The following is a 21,311-nucleotide window of genomic DNA, read 5'->3' on the forward strand; positions in this document are numbered from 1 at the left end:
TCATGAACAACGCCTGGCACCATGGAGGCATCGAGTACTTACTGAGTTAACAACTCAAGCAGAGCACCCTCAACTCCCTGCCTCGTGCTTATTTCCCCATCTGTCCAGGACCGATCTGAAATCATCCTTAAGGGCACCGAGGAATTCCAAAGAAAATTTTCAAGATTGCGTAAACATGTACCAACAGCAATCCCGGTTCTGCCCCTGCCTTCAAGGCTGTTTATCTGGATTATCCGCTGGGCTCGGGAAGGGCAGAGACCACGTCCGGCTTGCTTACTGCTGCTTCGCAGCGCCCAGCGCAGGCTGACCTGTCCTAAGTGCGCAAGACACAGTGAAAGAAGGTGTCTGAAGCCGTGACTGCAAACCCTTACTTCTTTCCAGACCTATCTCCCGTGATTTCCTTTCCTCTTTTGCCCCTCAGACTCCACAGGAAAACCCACTGAGGAGGCCAGGCAGGAGAGCTTCTGCAGCCCCTCCACACCACGGGCTTCTCCGCACGGGCCACCAGACCAGAGGCCGTGTCCTCTGGTCTCTTGAAGAAACTTCCTCCTCACGTAGGCATCTTCAACTTTGTAGTTCCACAATTTTCCGCTAGCTTTTAAATGTGCTCGATGATCTTAGAAAACCCGTCTGCCCTTCAGCCTCTCGCTCACAACCTCTTCTGTTTTTCAGTCTCACATCTTTGTCTCCTTCCTCAGGTAATCATTCCCCAAACCACTCCAGCTCCTTTCTCTCCCAAGCAGGCCACTAACACCACTCTCCCCAGACTCCGATTGTTTCCTGAGGTCTTGGTCTATTTTTCCACTGGGGACCTTATCACATTCCTTCTTCCTCCTCTACCAGGTCGTCTCCCTTTGCCTGTCCTAATTTGGCCCCTGCCCCTTGTCCCTCAACACGTTCTTCCATGAGCTCATCCATGTTCATGGTTTCCATGGAAGGTTTTTACGATATGTCACTGTCTTCAAAATCTCCGTCTCTAGACTAGCACTGATTGAAGATAAGACCAAAATAGAATATTGCCTACTGAACATTTTGAACTCAATATCCTGTGTTTCATCTCACCACATCTAAACTTTAACTTATCAACTTCCCCACAAAAACCTGCTCCTCTAAACGGTCTCATTTTGGCGCAGGTCTCCTCCATCTGCCCAGTTCTCTGGACAGTATGTCTGGTGGTTCCTCTTAAGGCCCTAGAGGACCAAGGGCCATTGGGGCAGGATCAGGGCAAGATCCATGCACAACTAGCTAGGGTTTGCACCCTCTTCCCCCCGTTCCTCTTTTAACAGAAAGCTCCAGATCTAAATGAATCTGAAAACCAATAGTTTGGTCTATTTTGTAAACTATTAAGATTTCTCTATTTTTCTCACCTTTCTGTATTATCTGCGGAAAAACAGACAAATACATCCAAAACAAACAAACATTTTAAACACTTACTTCTTGTGCCAGGCTCTCTGGTCGCTATTTCTCAGATGTTCTCATGTAGGTGTTTTAACAAGTATGTGGAATAGGCATTAGGGTTTCTGTTTTACAGGGAACCTGATCATAGAGGAAGCAATCCTTTTTCCTTTTCCTTTTTCTGTTCTAAGGTCACAGTAACAGCAAAACTAGGACTGGATTCAGCTGTTTTGTTTCAGAGAATGGAAAACTACACAAAGTTCCTCTATCTTTTTAATTCTAAAAAACTTCGGGGTTATATGGTCCTAAATGATGAGTAATAGTCCACATTCCTTCAGTCTGCATTTAACCTTTTTTAAAGCTTTATTTAAAAATAAAGCTGCTTTACCTGGAGAAAGATCTCTCCTATTATTATGCTTCTCATCGTCGTTTGGTTCATGTCTATCACCACACCACACAGGAATTGCAGCTCATGCCTGCATAGCACAAAGTGTGTTCCATATACAGGATGCACTTTGCTCTTTGAACTTTGGAAGTTGGGTGTGGGAGGTATTATCATTCCTAAATATTGGGGACCAGAAGGATTAAGTGGCTTGCCAAAAGTGAAAAGTTAGTAACTGATAGACCTGTAGGTCCCGACACTAAACCCACCCTCCCTCCCACCATGCTGCTGAGTCTTTTGTTCTGGTAATGCTGGGGTCTTACATAGGGGTTGCTTCCTCACTTTCTCTGTAAATGTCTCTTAAGGTAAATGACATATACTAGTGAGATGGGTAGGGTTGTTGGTGGTTGTTTTTTAGAGAGGCAGAGAGAGGGGAGCAGGAGGTGAGGGCAGAGGGAGAGGGAGAGAGAGAGAGAATGTTAAGTAGGCTCCATGCAGCACTGAGCCTGACGTGGGGCTCGATCTCACGGCCTTGAGACCAGGAGCTGAGACAAAACCAAGACTTGGATTCTTAACCGACTGAGGACTTACGTGCCCCTAGCATTGGTTGTAAAACACTTTTTCTCCACGTAAGGCTGACTAGCTGGACATCATGGTTGACTTCGGCCTCACCTCCATTCCACTAACCTGGCTGGGTGAGTTCAGTTGAGTACCTCATCTTGAGTACCTCGTCAGGATAAAAGAATCAAGGCACGGTTTATTTATGTCCTACTTTTAAAAAAAGTTATGTATGTATGTATATATGATATGTTTAAAAAAAATAAGCAAACAAAATAGAGATACATTTTGTAAGTCCAATTAAAAATGGCATATATGTGCCCTGAAGACAAAGATATTTCATGAACTTGTGGAATTAACGAATGATTCAGAACCCGTTTCCTCAGCTCCAAATTTTACCTTAGGGTACAATTAAGTGACCATATTATCCAGAGCCACCTCTGAGTGTGAAAGTGGGAGCTATTATTTACATCACAAAAGTGTGCACACGGGCGGGGACTGTCCTAGGCCAACCAGGACATACAGCAACCCTCCCTACAAATACTTAAAACGTCAGTTTCATTCTTAAAGAAGCTGAATAGGACTTAACCTAAGGATAATATTCAAGCAAGTACAAAAAAAGGTTAACGAGGATGCTAATAATACAGACACAGAAAACACCATCTCTAAATTGAATTTCCGACCAGACTTCCATTTGCATTGACTTCATCCAAAGGCCTACCAAAATAAAAACAAAGACATGTCCTGCATTCACAAAGAGACTGCTCATGTGTCCTTCCCTGAAACCAATAAACTAAATAAATGACTATTATCTGAATTACTTAACCCATCCGACGAAGGCCATCTTGTAATGGCAGGAAGCCAAACTCTGGGGACAACATGAGCTTCTAAGGGTTAAAATAAAAGCACTGCACTTGAGAGGGAGCTGAGAATTGGGGCGCACAGAGCATTTACAGTGGATTACTAAGCTTCCCAATCCACCAAAGAGCAAAGTCCAGTAATAGAAGACTCCTTTGTAGCTAACTAAAAATACATTGTCAGTGGATTTGTCCAGTTTTATGTATAAGCAATACTGCTTTCACCTGAACTAATACTAGTAGTCATATAAGCCCCTTATTGCCATGTGCTGCATTTTTTTTGCTAATCTTCAAGGATTTAGCTTCTTTGCCACATACCTCAGGGCACCAACTGATAAAGCTCTAACTCTCCATTTTTCCAGGACACCAGCCGTGCGGCCTTGCAAAAAATGAAAATCGCTCAAGAGATTTAAAGGGGAAATTTATTTTTAAAATCCTGACTTGAAGCAAAGAGGTGGATTTTTAAAAAGCTTATCTATAAAGAATCAGTTTAAATTTAAATTCTATCTTGGAACTCTCTCATGCATGCCAGCTTTAAAGTTTATCTTCTGACAGGGACTTTCTGCAAAGGTAATGGGCAGCTTTGTCAATATAATCTGGCCAAGTTTTTATTTTCTATTTTTTTAACATTAAACTTCTTTCATTTAAAAAAAAAATGTGTGGCTGATAGGGTGGCAGCAAGTTCAGTGAATGCCAGTTCAGATTCCCATCTATGCTAACGGGTCAGCAAAATATTCCCGAAATAGGGCTGCTGAAGAGCTAATAATTTTAATAAGCTAACATTCTGGATGCGGAATCATGATAACCAGTGAGCACCTTTTGTCTTTCTTAGCAATTAAGGTCTTTACATTAATTCTATTTAGAAACATGGTCTAAATACTGATAAGCTGTTTAAGACATTAAAAAGATAGTCCGGGGCGCCTGGGTGGTTCAGTGGGTTAGGTCTCTGCCTTCGGCTCGGGTCGTGCTCTCAGGGTCCTGGGATCGAGCCCCGCGTTGTGCTCTCTACTCGGCGGGGAGCCCACTTCTCCCTCTCTCTCTGCCTGCATCTCTGCCTGCCTGTGATCTCTGTCTGTCAAATAATTGAATAAAATCTTAAAAAAAAAAAAAAAAAAAAGAAGAAGAAGTTCTACGGTGTGGTCAAGTATGACAAGTGGAATCCAGCAAGGGCAACTAGAACAGAACGCAGGCTTTCACCAAGTTCATCTTCGCGGAGAGTTGCAGATGGCCTCTGGCAAATGTCTCTGAATTTAAACACACTCCTATAAATGTTACTGGTTTCCTCTTGGAACAGACAGTAATAAGAAACAGGAAGAGAGTATCTCTCCCTTTCTACTGGGCTATTGTATTGACTGAAAACCCTTCATTTCACTAGTTAATTATGAGAGCTGATGAGAAAAGACTGGGAATGAGAGAACTTGACTCCAAGCAGAGGGAAAAACAATGACAACCTTTTGTTAAAGGCACAAACCGGTACAACTATCCGTCATTCTCTAAAGAGCAAACTGTTTAAATTCAATAAAAGATTATCTGAGGGCAAATGCTAAGGGATTTGGGGATAGATTAAAGAAATGTGAAACATTTTAATTGTTCTGATAACTGGTCATTAAAGCACAGAGGACTGCGATTGCCCGCTCTTTGAAATACAGCGGCTGAAGAGGAGCTCTCTAAGGTCTCCTCAGGGACTACAATTTTCTAAAATCATGATGTTCACCTTACTCCGGAGTGTCAAACCACGTTTATCCCCTCAGCTCTGAGGTGACTGGCTGAGAAGGCCATTTTGGGTGACAGAGAACACAGGCTTCCCTCAAACGGAGCTGGGGCCACGTCCCAGCTCCACCACCCAGCAGCTACAGCAAGCTACTCGAACTTTCTGTGCAGTTTTTCAACTCAAAACAGCAGCCAACAGCACCAAACCTTTTTAGGTGTCGGGAGGATTAATTAATCGAATTCCGGCCCGGTCTGGAGCCTGTATGCACTAAGTAGCAGCTGCTAGAATCATTCACTGTCTGGGTTAGGTCCTCTAACAGTGGACGTTAGCTCAAAATAATATTCATCGATCAAGAGGATAAAAATTAGGGGAATCCTTTATAGAATTTGTGACCTTTCCATTACAAGCAAATCTCAATGATCTGTGGGTTGACCATCCATATAATTGTTTAGTTATAAGCAAATTCTGGAGAGTCACCTTAAATGACACCAACTGGTCTTTTTCTTGGAGAAGATATTAAACTATAGTTTTTAAGCAGAGTTAGCCATCCTTTATGATGATGCTGTCTCTTTCCGGTACTGAATGGGAAGAAGGCGACGGAAGGAAGGGAGCAGCGGGTCAGAGAGGTCCGAAGAAGCTGGGGGATAACTCGTTAAGTGGCAGAGCTAGAATTTAGATCCAAGTCAGTCTGACTGCCAAAGCCCACGGTCTTCCAGGGCCAGCACTTTTTAGGCCTATTTATCCACAGTTGTGACATCATCATTTTGGGGATGACACTCTACCATGCCTTCCCAGATCATACTCAAGAGCATAAAAACCTATCTCCAAATCTAACAACGATTCAATTCCACTAACAAATAGTGAAGATATTTTCTTATTCAATTTTCTCACAGCAATCCTCCTTCCAAAAAAAACACTTAAAATACCGAGAGGCAATGTGAATTAAAGTAGTCCTGTAACATTCCTCTCAACTTCAAAAACCCTCCATTGATAAATTAGGTCACGTGGTACATACACCGACCGACACAAGCACAAATGGGGAAGTGTAACTGATCTGAAAGGCACAGCTAGGTTTCTCGCCACTGAAGCTATCACGTCACGTTTGCGCCTGTTCAGCATAATTGCTCTTAATGTGTTGTCCATAAAAAGTTAGTTTGATTCTATTTAAAAGACCAGACTCCTAACCTTGACTAGTGCATTACTCACCAGTGGATCATTACCTCCACTAGAAAAAATATTTTTCCTCCTGATGATGCAGCCGCTAAGCCAGGTGCCTGGCATACATTATTTTAATTAATCCTTTTTTATTTAACGTAGGCAAGTGTAGTGGCTAAGAAACATCAGTGATGGCATCTGAGAGCCTGGGTGGAAATCGCGGCTCCTGCTCAATCACTTCCAAGGCGTGTGATTGCGGACAACCTTATTCATTTCTCCAAGCCTCAGTTTCTCATCTTAAAATAAAAGCAATTACAGTATTTACCTTATAGAGGTGTGGTGAGAAATTAAACTTAATGTAGTGTTTACATGGTGTTGAACATATCATAATTACTCAATAAATATTAACTATTAGTGTTTCCTGCTTTTCAATGAGTGTTACCACATCCCTACTTTAAAGATGGAGTGCCTAAGGAATAAAGAAACTAAAAAAAAAAATGCCCTGGATCTCAACTCAGATTCGCTGGATTTCCGAGCCCAAGGCTCCTTGAACCTACCATGCAGATCCCCATCTAACTAATCTAACCATCTAAACTAATCTTTATTGGTTCTTGTATTGATAAATGTGGGTGTGGCTGGTAACAACTTCATAGGCAGGTTAAATAAATATGGGCAATTTTTTTTTCTTTCATTAAAATACTGCCCTTGCTTGCTGATCTCGGTCAATGTCTCTGAGAGTTGCTCCTGTGAGCTGATCAGGATGAGAAGAAAGAAGGACACGGTGGCCCTCATTTTTGTGACAAAAGACATTTTCTCGGGGTAGCTAAGATGTGCCTTATGTTGATCTGCAGATATGTGAGGGAATTCTAAAGCCCCATGTAACCCAATTTCAGGTACACTTTCATTTATTCGTATGGCTTGATGCTTGGGGAGGAACAAGTGGAGTTGAAAGAGGCCAAGTCAAGGTTTACGTTAGTATCTCAATTTCGATACCTTGTCAGTGGCATCTGCATGGGCTGAACTGGCCTTCATCCTCTCCTCTCTCCATAAAGAGCTAAACTTTAAAAGAATGCCAAGGAAGGGGAAATACTTTTCCGACATTGATAAGCACAGATGACACACCCAGTCATATGTAAGTTGGCTAGTCTGGTCCCAACAAAGCAGCAAACTCTAGGTTTCTATGTTTTATGGGCAGATTCAAAGCGACTTAAACACTTGCCTCCATGCAGCACGCTCCAGCATTTACTGGGCATTTACTCATGTGCCAAATACAGCACTGAGCACCTCTCAGATGCGATCCCATTTATTACTCACAAAACTTGCCCAGTGTCATACAGCTAAAAAAAAGTCAGGATGTGAACTCAGGTTTAACTCTAGAGACAAGACTGCTTATTCTTTTTGAAGACATTATAAGATACCCAGCTTTTATAAATTTTTATCTTTTGTCCTTCATCTGAGCCATCAGACATGGTTCAAGGACTTTGTTTTCTTCTGTTGGGTGTGATCTGGCAATTCATAACTGAGCCTTCCCCGCTGCCCGAGGTAGTCTGAGGGAATTCCCTTTCCCAAAGTCAGGTAGAAGCTGGGGGAAGGGGAGGACTGCTGTTACAAATCTAATCTCATGGGCTTTCCTCAGATTCATAATGGCCGCTGAAACAACTCCCTTGACTTTCCGAAGTTAGGATGGTGTTGAAGGCAACAATACCCTGTTTGAGTTACTGCGGACTGAGGGCTCAGCTAGCTGCCAAGGTGCTGGGTCCGTGATGGGTAAGTGCTAATTGCTGCTGGGCAAGATCTCCAGCAGTCAACATTTCGAAACCGTGAGGAGTATCTCCGTGTCAGCGACCTGGCTTCTCCTGGCTGTGTGACCTTGATCTTGGACAAGTCATCCTCTCAGACTCACTTCCTCAACCACAAATGCCGGTAACAATACCTGTTGGACGTCAGGCACAGGTGTGTTGGGAGGAGAAAATAAGGAGCGTGCTAGTGCCAGGTGCACAAAAACACAAGAGAATGGTAGGATGATTTTAAAAATGGAAACAACAGTTGGGAGTTCCGTGTCTTGTTAACTTGCTGATGTTTAGTTATTAATATCAGGATTTCCATTCTACTTCTTTATATTGTAGAATAGCCAAGGGGGACAGAAAAGGCATAAAGTCAGGCAGAAAAATGTGAGAGTTGCCGTTATGGCTTGTCAGCTAAACTAATTTTTCTAGGTAAGTTTGAAATTCGAAATATTGCAGATGTGCTGGTAACAGATGTGCCGTGTGTCAAATACATCCTATTTACTATGTGGGGAAAAAATGACTGTGTGTTATTTTCCAGCCACCCTCCAAGAGATTGCTTCTAGGGGCCAGGGAAAGGGTCTCAGAACCTGTGTGTATGACACCATGAATACCTGGGTACTTTTTCAGAAAGTTTAAAAGAAATGTTCAAACCAACCAGTCGACCACTATAATCCAAGGAACCATGAACCGAAGAGCAAAGCCATAAAAGCACAGGTCACAATCTGGGCTCCAAGGCTTGAGGTCCCCGTTTCTACAAAACTGCGGGATATAGATCAGCTTCCTCGGCTGTACTCTGGGAGAGCCTGACTTACTAACATTGTAAAATATTTGGAATTATTTTCTGCCCACCAGCCAGGCTGCCCGATCAGCCTAGATACTCGGAAACATGTCCTAATCTTATTAAAGCAGAAAATAGAAGGATAATAGACACTACAGAAAGGAGTAGACAGTCCTAACCTTAAACACTTAACAGACACGGCTCACCAAAAAGAGACACCAATCTTCCAGGAGGGATGCCACAGGCCTAGCCGTCCTCTGAAAACAGTGCCACAGTTCTGCATGCCCTGAGTAAGATGGATGCTTTTTGGGGGTATCTAATAATTTGGGCACAAACCACTGTGTGGCACCCTTGATAATTACACAACTATTATTTACAGTTGAAGGTGACCAATGTTTTCAACTGCCAGGGACTACTGAGTCTCTCTGCTCACTAGAGGGTTAAGCTCCGCTATTAGATTCCTCTTGGGCTATGAATCTGCAACATTTTTTAGTACCGGGAGGGGTGTGTGTGTGTGTGTGTGGGGGGGGTGCTTGGTTACAAATGCGTGGGTCTCAGAATTAAAATGAAACCTCATCACCACATTACAAGGATCTTCCCGTTCGACCTCCGGGCAGTACATGCCCGGAACACAGACAGGCCCCCGGGCTCCGTCTGCCTGTGTTTTGCAGCCCGACGGGGTCCGGACGGGCCGGGGCTTACTTTTTCATGCCTGTGCTTGTCCTTCTCCCGCTCCCTCTTCTCGCGCTCCCTCTTCTCTCTCTCCCTCTCTCTGTCCTTCTTCTCCTTCTCCTTCTCTTTTTCCTTCTTTTTCTTCTTCTCTTTTTTGTCCTTTTTTCGTTCTCTCTCCTTGGGCTTCTCTTTGTCTTCGAACAGTTTTTCAGGGAGCACCGACGACAGAGGAGGCAGCGCACTGGGGACCCTGGCGGCCGCCGCGGGGCTGAACAAGGGTAGCGGCGCATCCTTCGGGGGCAGCACCAGGGGCCCAGGGGCCACTCTGGGCCTCTCGTCCCGCCCCTTCTCTTTAACCTTCTCGCGGTCTCTCTTATCTTTATCCCTTCGGCCCCGGTCTCTGTCTTTCTTCTTGTCTTTATGCTTCTCTCTCTCCTTCCTCACGATTCCGTCTTTCAATCGCACTTTTGGATCAACGTCCTCGAATTCTTTTATTTTCAACTTGTAGGGATCTGGCTCTTCGTCTTTCAGCAACTCCTTCCAGGGGTACTTGGTCTCCTTGCCGCCCTCCTTGTCCCTGTCCTTGTCCTTGTCCTTCCCCTTGTCCTTCTCTTTATTCTTCTCTTTGCTTCTGTCTCTCTCCCGCTCCTTATCTCGCTGCTTCTCTTTCTTCTTCATTTTGGTTTTCAGTTCCTTTTTCAACTTCTTCTTGACTTCCACGGAGGAAGGCAGCTTGGTTTTCTCCTCGTACACCTTGTGCAGCGGTTCGGGGGTAGGAGGAGAGACGGAAGGAGAAGAGATGTAGGGAAAGGCAGGAGGCATGGCGGGAGGGGCTCCCAGTTTTGCTTTCCGCACAACCTCGTCAATGGACGCGTCCATGGTCCACGAATTGTCAGAACTTGAAGTTCCGCCTGAAAGAGGCAGAGGAGTGGATCCTGACTTCGTGAAATTGTTGGAGGAGGTGGAAGCTTTTGGAGTCGTACATTCGGAACCTGAAATCCTCTTAGGGCTGGTAAAAATGTCTCCTTCGGATTCTGATCCAGAAGAAAATTCGAAAGGGTCTGGCTCCCGTTCGGCGCAAGCCCGTGCGATCACGGCGTTGATAGAGTCGTCGATTGTTCTATCCGTCACGACCGCCTTCTTCGGCTGGTTCTCGTTGTTGAGTTTCCCAGGATCCGGCGGGGTCTGTATCTGTTTTCCCTGAATGGTGTCTTTACTCAGTTTTTCACTTATCATAGCTGAAGGAGTCCTGTTTGGTGTTTCCGGTCTGACAGGTACTTGGGGAGTATGAGTCATCACCTTGGGACTCTTGGGGCTTTTGGGGCTCTTGGAGCGACCAGGAGACTTCTTCTCTTTGGAAATAGTTTTTGGTGACCGAATAGGACTTCCGACCATGGCTGGTGACTGCGTCGTTTTCGGTGATTTAGTTTTCTGTCCCGGAGAACTAGTTTTAGTCTTTGTTTTCGGTGTAAATGACTTTGTTTCTAACGGTTTTGTGATTGGCATTTGTGATTTTGCGACCGGTGCCAACATCGGTGGCTCCGGCGACGGAGGGGCTAGGTCTGCACTGTCCTGGGCGTGGACGGGAGAGAGCATCGGCGGAATCTTCTGGGTATTTATCGAGCTGAGGGGCTCTCGTGCTTCCAACACTACTACGTCCAGAGTGTCCCCCTTAGTGCTTAACAGCCGTGGTCGCTTGATGGCGGGCATTTCCTCAGCTTCGGGACTATCCAGCGGTCTCTTACCCAAGAAATTCTCATCATTAATAATTTCCTCCTCCTCCAGTTCATCATCCCCTTCCAAGGGAACCTGCATGGCTTCTGCGGACGTGCCGCCGTCAGTGGGCACCTGCTCCTCTTCTTCTTCTGGTAAAGGAAGAGGAAAGAGCTGTTAGTGTGATATACAGAAAGTCCTAACAATAGCAGCAGTGGCTTCACACATGATTTCTAGGAAAGACAGGAATTTCCTGACAGTGTTTAGAGGGGAAGGAAAGTGGCGGATCCTCAAGGATCGTCCAAACTCGCACACCACTGTTCCCTGAAGAGTGGCGATCAGGGACAGCAGATGTGGTTTGGCCCTATTTTCAGGATCTGGAGTCTGCTAAGTATTTCCCATTTGTCTCATGCTTCCGTAATTATGTTCCTAACCTGACTCAGTACGGCTTTTCTCTTCCTTCTTCCTCTGTGTACAGGTGTGCATACGCGCGCACCCCCCCCCATACCTCTAAAGATCATGAGATGGGTTCTTATAGGACGACAACCTCAGAAATGACAAGAAAGGATACATTTTTGAGGACTCATAAGAAATGTTAATTCCTGGAGTTTAGCAAATGCAAGCCTCCAACCTGGATATAATTCATATACCACTTACACCTTCTGTTCTGCTTGCTCGACATCAGCCACTTTGAGGCACAGTGTGGTGTGACGGCAAACACATAGGCTTTGGCATTACAGAGATGATGCTTCTGCTGGCAACCTGGCACTTCAGCAACAGGACTTCAGCACTCTCTTAACCCCTGAAGCCTGTTCCCGGACCTTTCGAAAAGGGCTAATATTACTGGGCCCGCCTACTTGACTGAGTTGCTTTAAGATCACATTATTTCAGGGCGCCTGGGTGGCTCAGTGGGTTAAAGCCTCTGCCTTCGGCTCAGGTCATGATCCCAGGGTCCTGGGATCGAGCCCCGCATCAGGTTCTCTGCTCTGCAGGGAGCCTGCTTCCTCCTCTCTCTCTGCCTGCCTCTCTGCTTGCTTGTGATCTCTGTTAAATAAGTAAAATCTTTAAAAAAAAAAATCACATTATTTCTTTCTCCACATATTAACGAAGCATGCTACAGGTTAGTATGAAGACATAATTATGCGTACAGCACAGAGAAAGCCATTGGCACCATAAGACAGATAAAGAACTACAGCAGTTCAAAGCAGAAACCGATGACCACAGTATCAAAGATCTCAGGAAGGTTTCACTAATTAGGTAGCATTTTGGGTATTTGGAGACTAGGAATGGTGAAGTACAGGATGAAGGAGCAGATGGCGAAGACAGGGAGGTGCGACACGGGAGGCCAGGGAACAATTCGTCCGGCCAGCGGGCTGCGAGACAGTACGAAGTGAGCTTACTAAGGCTGCATCCAGATCCTAGAAGCTTTGAATTCCAGAAAGACAGAATGATCTTTATTCTACTGGTAGTTTGGACCTGGAGAAGATTTTTAGACAAGGAAGAAAAGTCGCAGGGCATATGTTAGCAAATCTTTCTGGCAGGAACATCAGGACGGATGGAAGGTGATGTCATAACAGTAACAAATTAGGCGCCACTGAAATGACGTAGGTAATTGACAGCAGGGTCTGAACTCGAAGAGCGGTAACACAAGGAAGAAGCAGTAGGGATACATGAGATTTTGAAGACAGAACGAGTGGACTCTAATACATGATGAGCTCTAAGAGTGGGGAAAGGAGTGGAGCACCATCTCAAGGCTCTGCGCCGTGGCGAGGGAGTGTTGCAGTCATTAAGAGACGTAAAGTAAAGAAGGAAGATGGTTATTCATTAGCTCGAGCCCTAGACCTGGAGGGGGGCGGACAGTGAGTGATGACCAGCACAGGACAAATGTGAGACATAAGGACTGTTAGTTAGCATGACTCGAGAATAACACTCTCAACCGTCCGGGCACCTAAGTGGAAACCTCATTCCAGACTCCTTCTTTCTTTTGTTTCTCCACCTCCACTGCCTGTCCTGTGCCGTGCCCTCCCCATCGCCACTACTGCTTGCCCGCAACTGCCCTCTGTACTTCTAACCAGTCTCTCGGCCTCCAGCTGCCACTTTCACATTGCCGTACGCTGATCTTCTGAAACCACAAATCCGAGCGTGTGATTCCCCATCTCAAGGACCTTTCACAGGTCCCTACAGGACTACTTTGCCAAAGGAATTCCTCGGAGCCCAAGGGTTCGGTGGAACCCCTTTGGAGACACCGCACTGTGCAGGCTGGGTCTCCTATTCTTTATCAAGTGGAATGCTTACCCCCAGGGTTATCTATTTTAACTGCTGAACTCCCATTAGAGTAATCCCTCTGCCCTCTTTTTGTTGTGAGCCTAAAACAGGTTGAAAGCCTAAAATGTAAAATTAACCCAATGTTCCCAGTACCACCTACAGGGCCTGCCATCACCTGATTCCATTCGTAATTCACCTCCCCTCTCCCTGAGCCCTGAGCGCACTGCCCTTCCAGCCATGCGGGCTGGTGTGCAGTTCCCCTAGGACACACTTCTGCGCCTCTGCACGTGCAGCTCCCTCCGCCTGGAAGGCTCTGCCCCCCGACACTTGGGTAACTGTCTCTTCTTAGCCTCCAATCATGGTTCCATCTTCTCTGACACTTTCCATAACAACTAGAAATGGGCACCCTCCCGCTTTGGGCTCTACCATACTCTTGTTATATGAACAACAAGCAAGTCCAGAATATCTACTATCTGGCCTTTTACAGAAATGTCTTCAGATTCCTGTCCTAGATCTACTCTATTCAGAAAAACTGAACAGCCCCTTCCAACCCTGTCTTCATCAGAATGGCAAGACAGACCGCAACTCTGCTCAACCGCTAATAGGCAAACATTTGAAAAAATGGGAAGGAAGAGAGCTTTAGGATAGTCTCCAAGCAAACAAATAAAAAACTTTACAGCACTTATTACTGTTTTATTTCTAAATTCTAAAGAACCTCCTCCTACATGACAGGTTCCTAACCCTAACGACCAAAGCAGAAAGAGGAACCTTTAGTATTCCAGCATGTCTTGTTCTCCTACCTCCGGAGGAGACCTGGGCTAGATCGGCTCTGGGATGGGGTGTCCTCCCGAGAGGGCCTTGGGTGAATCCCCTGGGAGGGCAGAGGGATTACTCTAGCAGAAGCAATCCCTAGAAAAGGAGCTCCTGGGAACCCCAGGAAGATAGCTATACCTCCTCCCAATGAAAGGCCCGTGCTTTGCTTTTCTGAGCTAGAACAACTAATAAGAGTTCAATAGTCAAACTACCAAATAATAATACTGGTCCATAATAGATACACATTATAAAGTCAACCCTGCAATCCTTTTTGAGAACATAACAAATAAAAAACACAAAAACAACTCTCCTTGCCATAATCTCTGAAACCCTACATAACAGCTAAGTCCTGAATTAACACTCAGGTCAAGCAGGTTTCACCTCCTCCATGTGGCCGAAGAACTCTATCCCGCACTGAAAGCAGGGCAGAGATGCTGGGGACACCGTGTGAGAACAGGTATTTTAGTAAGCGAAGCTCCTTGCTGCTAAAGGCGCGGTAAGGAATTACTAACAAAACTGGTATTTTCTATTCTGCTTGTGTTAAAATTTGGCTAACGTTAATGGTGATAAGACTTTTGATTTGATTATCCTTTGTGTAAGAACTGATTCAAAACTGTGATAGCTTTATAACTAATCGTTAGTGCTGCCAGTCATCACAGAAAACCATAAATTATGATATAACTCTTACACTTCTAGGAAAAAAAAAAAGATACTGACAGTAAGAAAAGTGACATATTAAGAACCACACTTATACCTTTATTTTCCAAAAATATGTCATGTCTTTGGGGAAGGCTCAAGTCCACTACTGAACAACACTGTTCATCATATAAATTCACTGAAGTTTATACATCTATATATACACACATACATATATATTAGTGAATTTATATATATAATTGATATATGTGTGCTATAATTCAATCTATAATTATAAATTATGTAAGTACTATAGTCCAATTTAAGGAAAACCCACCATATTAAAAAGTAACTTTTCATTCTGCCAGAGTTTTGCATATGTGCTAGGCTTCCTCATTTGTCAAAAAAAAGGAAATGCTGGGAGATCATGTGAATGACTCAGCGCGAATTTATCACCATGGTCAGAAATACAATTTAAAAGAGTCCCTGAACTGGCAGCCAATTCCGTATCTTACCCTAAGACATGGACAAAAGGAAGACGACCTTGCAGGTGTCTTCTCGTTTCAGCAATCACCGATTCCAGGTCAACATGTGATTGCAAAACTATGTTTTAACTTTTTAATCAGAAACAATTTCAAAGTTATAGAAAAGTTCCAAGAACACGACAAAGAGCTCCCGAACACCCTTCACCCAGTTTCACCAATTTAATGTTTTCCTTCAGCGTGTGACTGCAGAGCGATGGGCAAGTCCCCTCCTACTCACAGATCAGAAAGAAGACGGGCCCGTGCTTAGATCCATCTTTTTAAAGCTCCCGCGGATGTTGATGCAGGTAGGGGGGTCCCTACAAACTCCACTCCGAGTTTCCTTCATTAATGACACGAATAAATAATCCACACTCGCTACATTTCCCAGGGGAGTAATGAGAAAAACATGGTTCTTTGCCAAACTTCTCGAACAAAAGATAAAACAAGGCAGTAAGGCCTGAACACAGAGAAAGAGTTTTTAAATGGGCTAATTCCAAGCTACCATAAGTACTGAGAACAAGACATCCTTTTAAGTAGAACAACAAATGCCTTTAAAGAAACACACTATATAATCTAAAAAGCTCCTAGACATTAGGGGGAAAAAAGGAAATTGTTTTCATACGGCACTGAAAGCTTTTCATCTCATTAACTGCACAGATGCAGGCAGCTTTAAAATGTAGTGGCATGATTTCAACATAGGCAGAAACTACACCTGCATTTCTAAACTTTAAATACAGGGACAATAAACAGCTATCTGTATGTATTTCACCAAAAATTCAATGTATTTAAATATGATTTTTTTGTGGGTTGTTTTTTTTTTAAGAAATACACATGCAGAGATTTCTAGCAATTATGGCCCAAAGTTAACCTATTTCCTTACTAGTTTACACATCCTCCTGTTTTTATCATAGGTTCCTCTTTTATTAACAAATATGAAAGGATTTGTTTAAAATGCATATTTTTTTCAAAAAATACCTTTCCGTCTATTTGGATGCTACAGTCACAAGTTCCTTGAAGGGACTCACTCTTTTTCTTTTCTTAAAGATTTTATTTATTCTTCTGAGAAAGAGAGAGGGACAGAGAGAATGAACAGAGGGAGAGGTAGAGGTAGAGGGAGAAGTAGGCTCCTCACTGGGCCAGGAGCCCAACATGCGGCTCGATCCCAGGACCCTGGGATCATGACCTGAGCCGAAGGCAAAAGTTTAAACATCTCAACCACCCAGGTGCCCCCTAGGAACTCACTCCTGCTACTGTTCATTCATTCGCTTGCCTACTGGGTGTCTTCTGAGTGTCCCTGGGGTGAGCACTCTGTCCATCCTGCATGAAGTCAATGGGACGTGATTTCCCATCCTTACGAATCAACCACATTTTGTGGCCGTCAGCTCAAGTGCTGCGGCAGGGATCGGTATAAGGTACACATCCGGGGAGATGAGGACTGGGCGGGGGAGGGGGTCCAGACTGAAAGCACGTGTGGCATCTGGTACCAGAGCCATGAGTCCACCTCGCACACCCGCTACCTCTCCCACGTCTAAGTTTTCTCATCTGCAAAACCTCAGTAGTGACATCTGACCGCCTCCTTGGAAGAGTTGAGGAACTTTTTATTGGGGCCACCTCCACACAGAGTCAACTGTACATGTGGGATGACCTAAAGGGCAGGACAGTTACTTCTGCCCCTAAGTTATTTCACAGACTACACGCAACAGCCCTTGGCATTCTGACCACTTCGTTTATGTCTTGGATAAAGCCAGCAGCCAGCTGCTGCCAAAATAAGGCTGTAAAGCTAACAAATGAATGACTCTTCCCTACTTTTTGAGGTAAGGAGCCCGAGAAAATGGAACAGAACTGAAGTAACCTGCCGGAACACTGGGGACAAAGAGGGCTTAGAGCACAGGGTAGTGGCGGGGCCAGTTGGGGGGAGGCTCAGTCGGGTAAGACGCTGCTGGGAGCAGGGGTCTGGGGCAGCTGGAAATGGTGAGGGATCCTGGGTACCTGTACAGACAGGAAGAGTAGCTATACAAAAACAATCCAGAGCAATGGTTTTTTTTTTTAAGTTCCTAAATGAGGCTAAAAATTTTTAAAAAATCCATGTACATCCCCTCATAAAATATTTTTCAAATTGTGCTGTCTATAATGCAACAGAAATTAGACCCTTACAACACAACTCAGTGTGTGTAAGTGGGTAGGTAATTTTTAAATAAACCTATTTACTTAAAAAAAATGAAATTACTAGCAAAGACAAGACAATTAGGCAGTGACAATTCATAGGGTACAACCAATCAATAACACCATAAATTAATAGCAGAGTGAAGATGATGTGTTATAAATACTTATACACAGACTGACCTGTAAAAAAGCACTATTTTCCTAACATTCTGCACAATAAAAAACTAAAATGCTATATAAGCAAGCCAACCTGAAATGACACCGAGTATTATAAATGGCCTAATCTATATGTTAATGCTGTTGTATCACATAACTGCAGCAAGACTAAGATAACAATATGACTTTGGGGTTTCTATGGCTACATCCTGGGCTAACGGGCCTGAAGGGGCTGGCTGCTGACACTGCACGAGCGTTCGGAGTGCTTCTTTTTGGTTATTTATGATATGATTTATGATAACGACAACATCTCCTATTTTCTCTCCTCCTCAGGTACAATAAATTGCTATCGTTAATCACCCTTCTTGGTTCAACTATGATTACAATAGCATAATAGGGCCTAGCTATGGTAATATTGTGGATTTTTTTTAAAAAAAAAAAAGAAATAAATACAAGATCTCTTCAGACAACGTCACTATCTCTAATATTTTAATCAACTTCCTTTAAGTCTTTCGGAATACATCCTACTACAACTAAGATTCCCTACCAAGGATGCGGGTCCTTCGTGCAAATCAAGCACCGCACATTTGCAAATCACTGGCTCCCTGCTTTTCTCAAACTCACTCCACTAGTAAGACCATGTACACTATATTATAACAGTGACACAGTTTCTTTTCCAAGACAGACAATGGCAGGTTTTTTCTTTCTTATATTGATGAAACTAATCTTACTGCTGTTTTTTATTTTCTCCCTGGGCTCAAACAAACTAGGCAAATTAGCCACTCGTCTATCGGAAGGCCATGGGTAGAGAAAGAATAAAAACTTTGCAATCGCTCAAACACATGTGACCTGCCTGTGCCAATGGCTGGCTATGCAGTCGCTTCACCTCTCTAAACTTCAATTTCCTTTCATGCCAATTAGGGTTAACAGAAAGTACTACCTCTTTGGCTTCTGAGTGACAATAAGACAAAGTATGTACAGAATCCAGCCAAGTGCTTAATAAACGAGTTAGAGTATAAACCAGAAGAGAAATTCTTCCCCTCTGCACATGGATGCCTTTTCCGTGGGCTCCTCATCAAGAAGAGAGCCTGCTTGCTGTGGCCAGTGGGTCACAGTTGGCGATGAGACATAAGCCGAGGTCTGAAAACCACTCGTACACTGGCGCTGGCCCTCCTGCTGCTCATGGGAAACCTGCAAGGACCCCCACGTGACTGAGCCGAGGTCAGCTCGCTAGAGGAGAAGGGCATGCCTTAGAAGCCCAGGCCAATCATCAAGACACACGAGGGAGGCCATCAATGACCAGGTGATTGCAAATGTACAACTAAGGTCAGCCCTGCACAGCTGAGCCAACCCCACAGGCCCACCCACAAACTTGTGAGCCAATGAACAGTTGCTATCATTTTTAGCCGCTCAACTTTGGGGTGGTTTGCTACAGAGCAACATGTTAATCATGTAGTCACATACACACGTACAAGGGACTTGTGTCACCTGCGGTGGTTCCGCTCGACGAAGGGGCTGTGTGCACTAAATCAGCAGCAACAGAACCACTGCTCCCAGGGGAAATATGAGGCTAGGTTCCTGTGAGGCTCCCGTCACTATTTTTTATCTGCAGATCAATACGCAGCCTTGTTTTATGTCATTTAATACCTATTGTTGATTCTCTAACACTGAAGTTTTTTAAAGCCAGCAGCACTGTAATTCACAACTGAATGAAGCTGATCGGACACAGGTATTTTTCCCATAAGGCATGGCCTGGCCTTCTGACACTCGGGAACACTACCCAGCACTTTAGCTTATGTGACTAGAGACGTTTTAAACAGCATAATCGCCGCCCCCAAAAAGAAAAAAAACAAAACAAAGACAAAAAACATGGTACAAATGGACTATGGAAATGACACTTGTTTAGAGTATGAGACCTAAACCAACAAGGCAGAGTATCCCCTTGTTTGGACTCCGCTAGAAACATACACAGTGGGCAACTCAAATTCTTTGCCACACTTTGTCTCGTCGGTGAGCGCCTGTGAAAGCGTCAGGCACACCGGAATCTGGGGCTACGTATACATTTTAGTGGGCAGGCAACACTGCAAATACGGAATCCTTGTGTAATGAGGATCAACTGTATGTAATTATATGGCTATAAATTCATCAGCATGAAATACTTTTATGGACTATGGGTTTACAATAAAAGATTCTATTTGAAAGGAATTCCAGTCCTCAGAAGGCATTTAATGAAGAGATTAAATATGCCTTAAGAACCGTAACACTGTGACCATATCTGGCATTTTTTCCAAACCCAAACCGGGACGTATTTAGGTGTAAAGCTGTCGGAGCACTAGCTACGCGAACTTCCTGCTCATGTCACAGCACCATTCTCTGACTCTCTGGAACCCACCGAGCTCCTTCCCTTCTCGGCATCTTTATAGCCACATATTCGGTCGCTCTCTGCTAGGAATATGCTCCCCTTCGTTGTTTCCAGGTTCGTCTCTCTTTCTCACCCTTTAAATCTTAACACTTACGCGCTGCCTTCTCCAAGGAATATTCTTTGGCTGTTCCCTATCTCCAAAACAAAGAGTCTTAACCCATAACTGATTCTTGGCAGTTTTTATCTGTTTCCTCAACTAAGCCCCACCCAGACAGGAACCACATTTGCCTGTAGCTGCTGAGCAATCATCCCAGGCTGACAATAAATTTTTTTTTCCAGCAGTATTACTGGCGGAAAAGATAATACAACTATTCACCAGATTTTACTGATTCTACGTTCTTAATATGGTAAAAAGATGTCTATCTCTGAAGTTGGGATATGTTTTATAAGCAAAGCATCTTATTTCTGTCAGACAAGTAATAACAGTGATGTTGTTCATTGCCCGGTTGTGGGTGAACCTATCCTTCTTGGTAAAATAACTAGACATTGAAGCTCCTAGATGTTTCAGACAATAACCACTTAAAAATGTGAGGAAGGGGCACCTGGGTAGTTCAGTGGGTTAAAGCCTCTGCCTTCAGCTCAGGTCATGATCTCAGGGTCCTGGGATGGAGCCCTGCATCGGGCTCTCTGCTCAGCAGGGAGCCTGCTTCCCTCTCTCTCTCTGCCTGCCTCTCTGCCTACTTGTGATCTCTTCCTGTCTAATAAATAAATAAAATCTTTAAAAAAAATGTAAAAAAAAATGTGAGGAAGATGTATTTGTTCTATGCAGTTAAAAAGTAAGAAAGAACTGTTTCTTAGTCTAATTGGCAGTTGTGGGGTTTTTTTCTTAGTGGTTTAGAAAAGAATGGTGCTGCTTACCATGGGTGATATCTTAGGGTCAATGAAATGTGACAGTTGCTCCAAATTATAATTAAATGCTTACTATATTCCTTGTCCAAAACTCAGAGAAACTGTTTTAAACTACTAAAGCCACAGCAAACTGGATAAACCCACAACCCAAGGGCCTAAGAAGGGGGGACTTCCGATCAGTGACTCAGCCAACACCTCAGAGAGGTGGTGATTCGGTTGTTGCCCTACGTTCTTCGTTTCCTTTCCCTTCCTGTCCTTACTTACATAAGACACCTCTCCACCAGTTCGGTCTTCCATACAATCCTTCATATTAGACTGACCTTTTTATTAGAACCAGCCCTTTTCTGTTCTTGTGTTGATGAGCACAAGAGTCTTCCACTGTACGCACACACAAATACTGTTGACCCTACTTGCTTCACAGTCAGTAAAAACCGTGTGAAATCTTGTTGAAAACTGTCCCAATGGCCACGGATTG

At 44.1% G+C, this 21,311-nt stretch overlaps 1 protein-coding gene across 1 annotated transcript in view; it reads right to left on the reverse strand.

Moving 5' to 3' along the window:
* TAF3 (TATA-box binding protein associated factor 3) overlaps window positions 1–21,311 on the reverse strand; it is a 173,041-nt gene that overhangs the window by 38,157 nt on the left and 113,573 nt on the right. The window contains exon 3 of the mRNA XM_082738717.1: window positions 9,326–11,160. Coding sequence (XP_082594843.1) covers window positions 9,326–11,160 — 1,835 coding nt within the window. The remainder of the gene's footprint in view (window positions 1–9,325; window positions 11,161–21,311) is intronic.

Source organism: Mustela nivalis, assembly GCF_964662115.1.
Source record: "Mustela nivalis genome assembly, chromosome: 7".
In the NCBI taxonomy this organism is placed as follows: Eukaryota; Metazoa; Chordata; class Mammalia; order Carnivora; family Mustelidae; genus Mustela; species Mustela nivalis.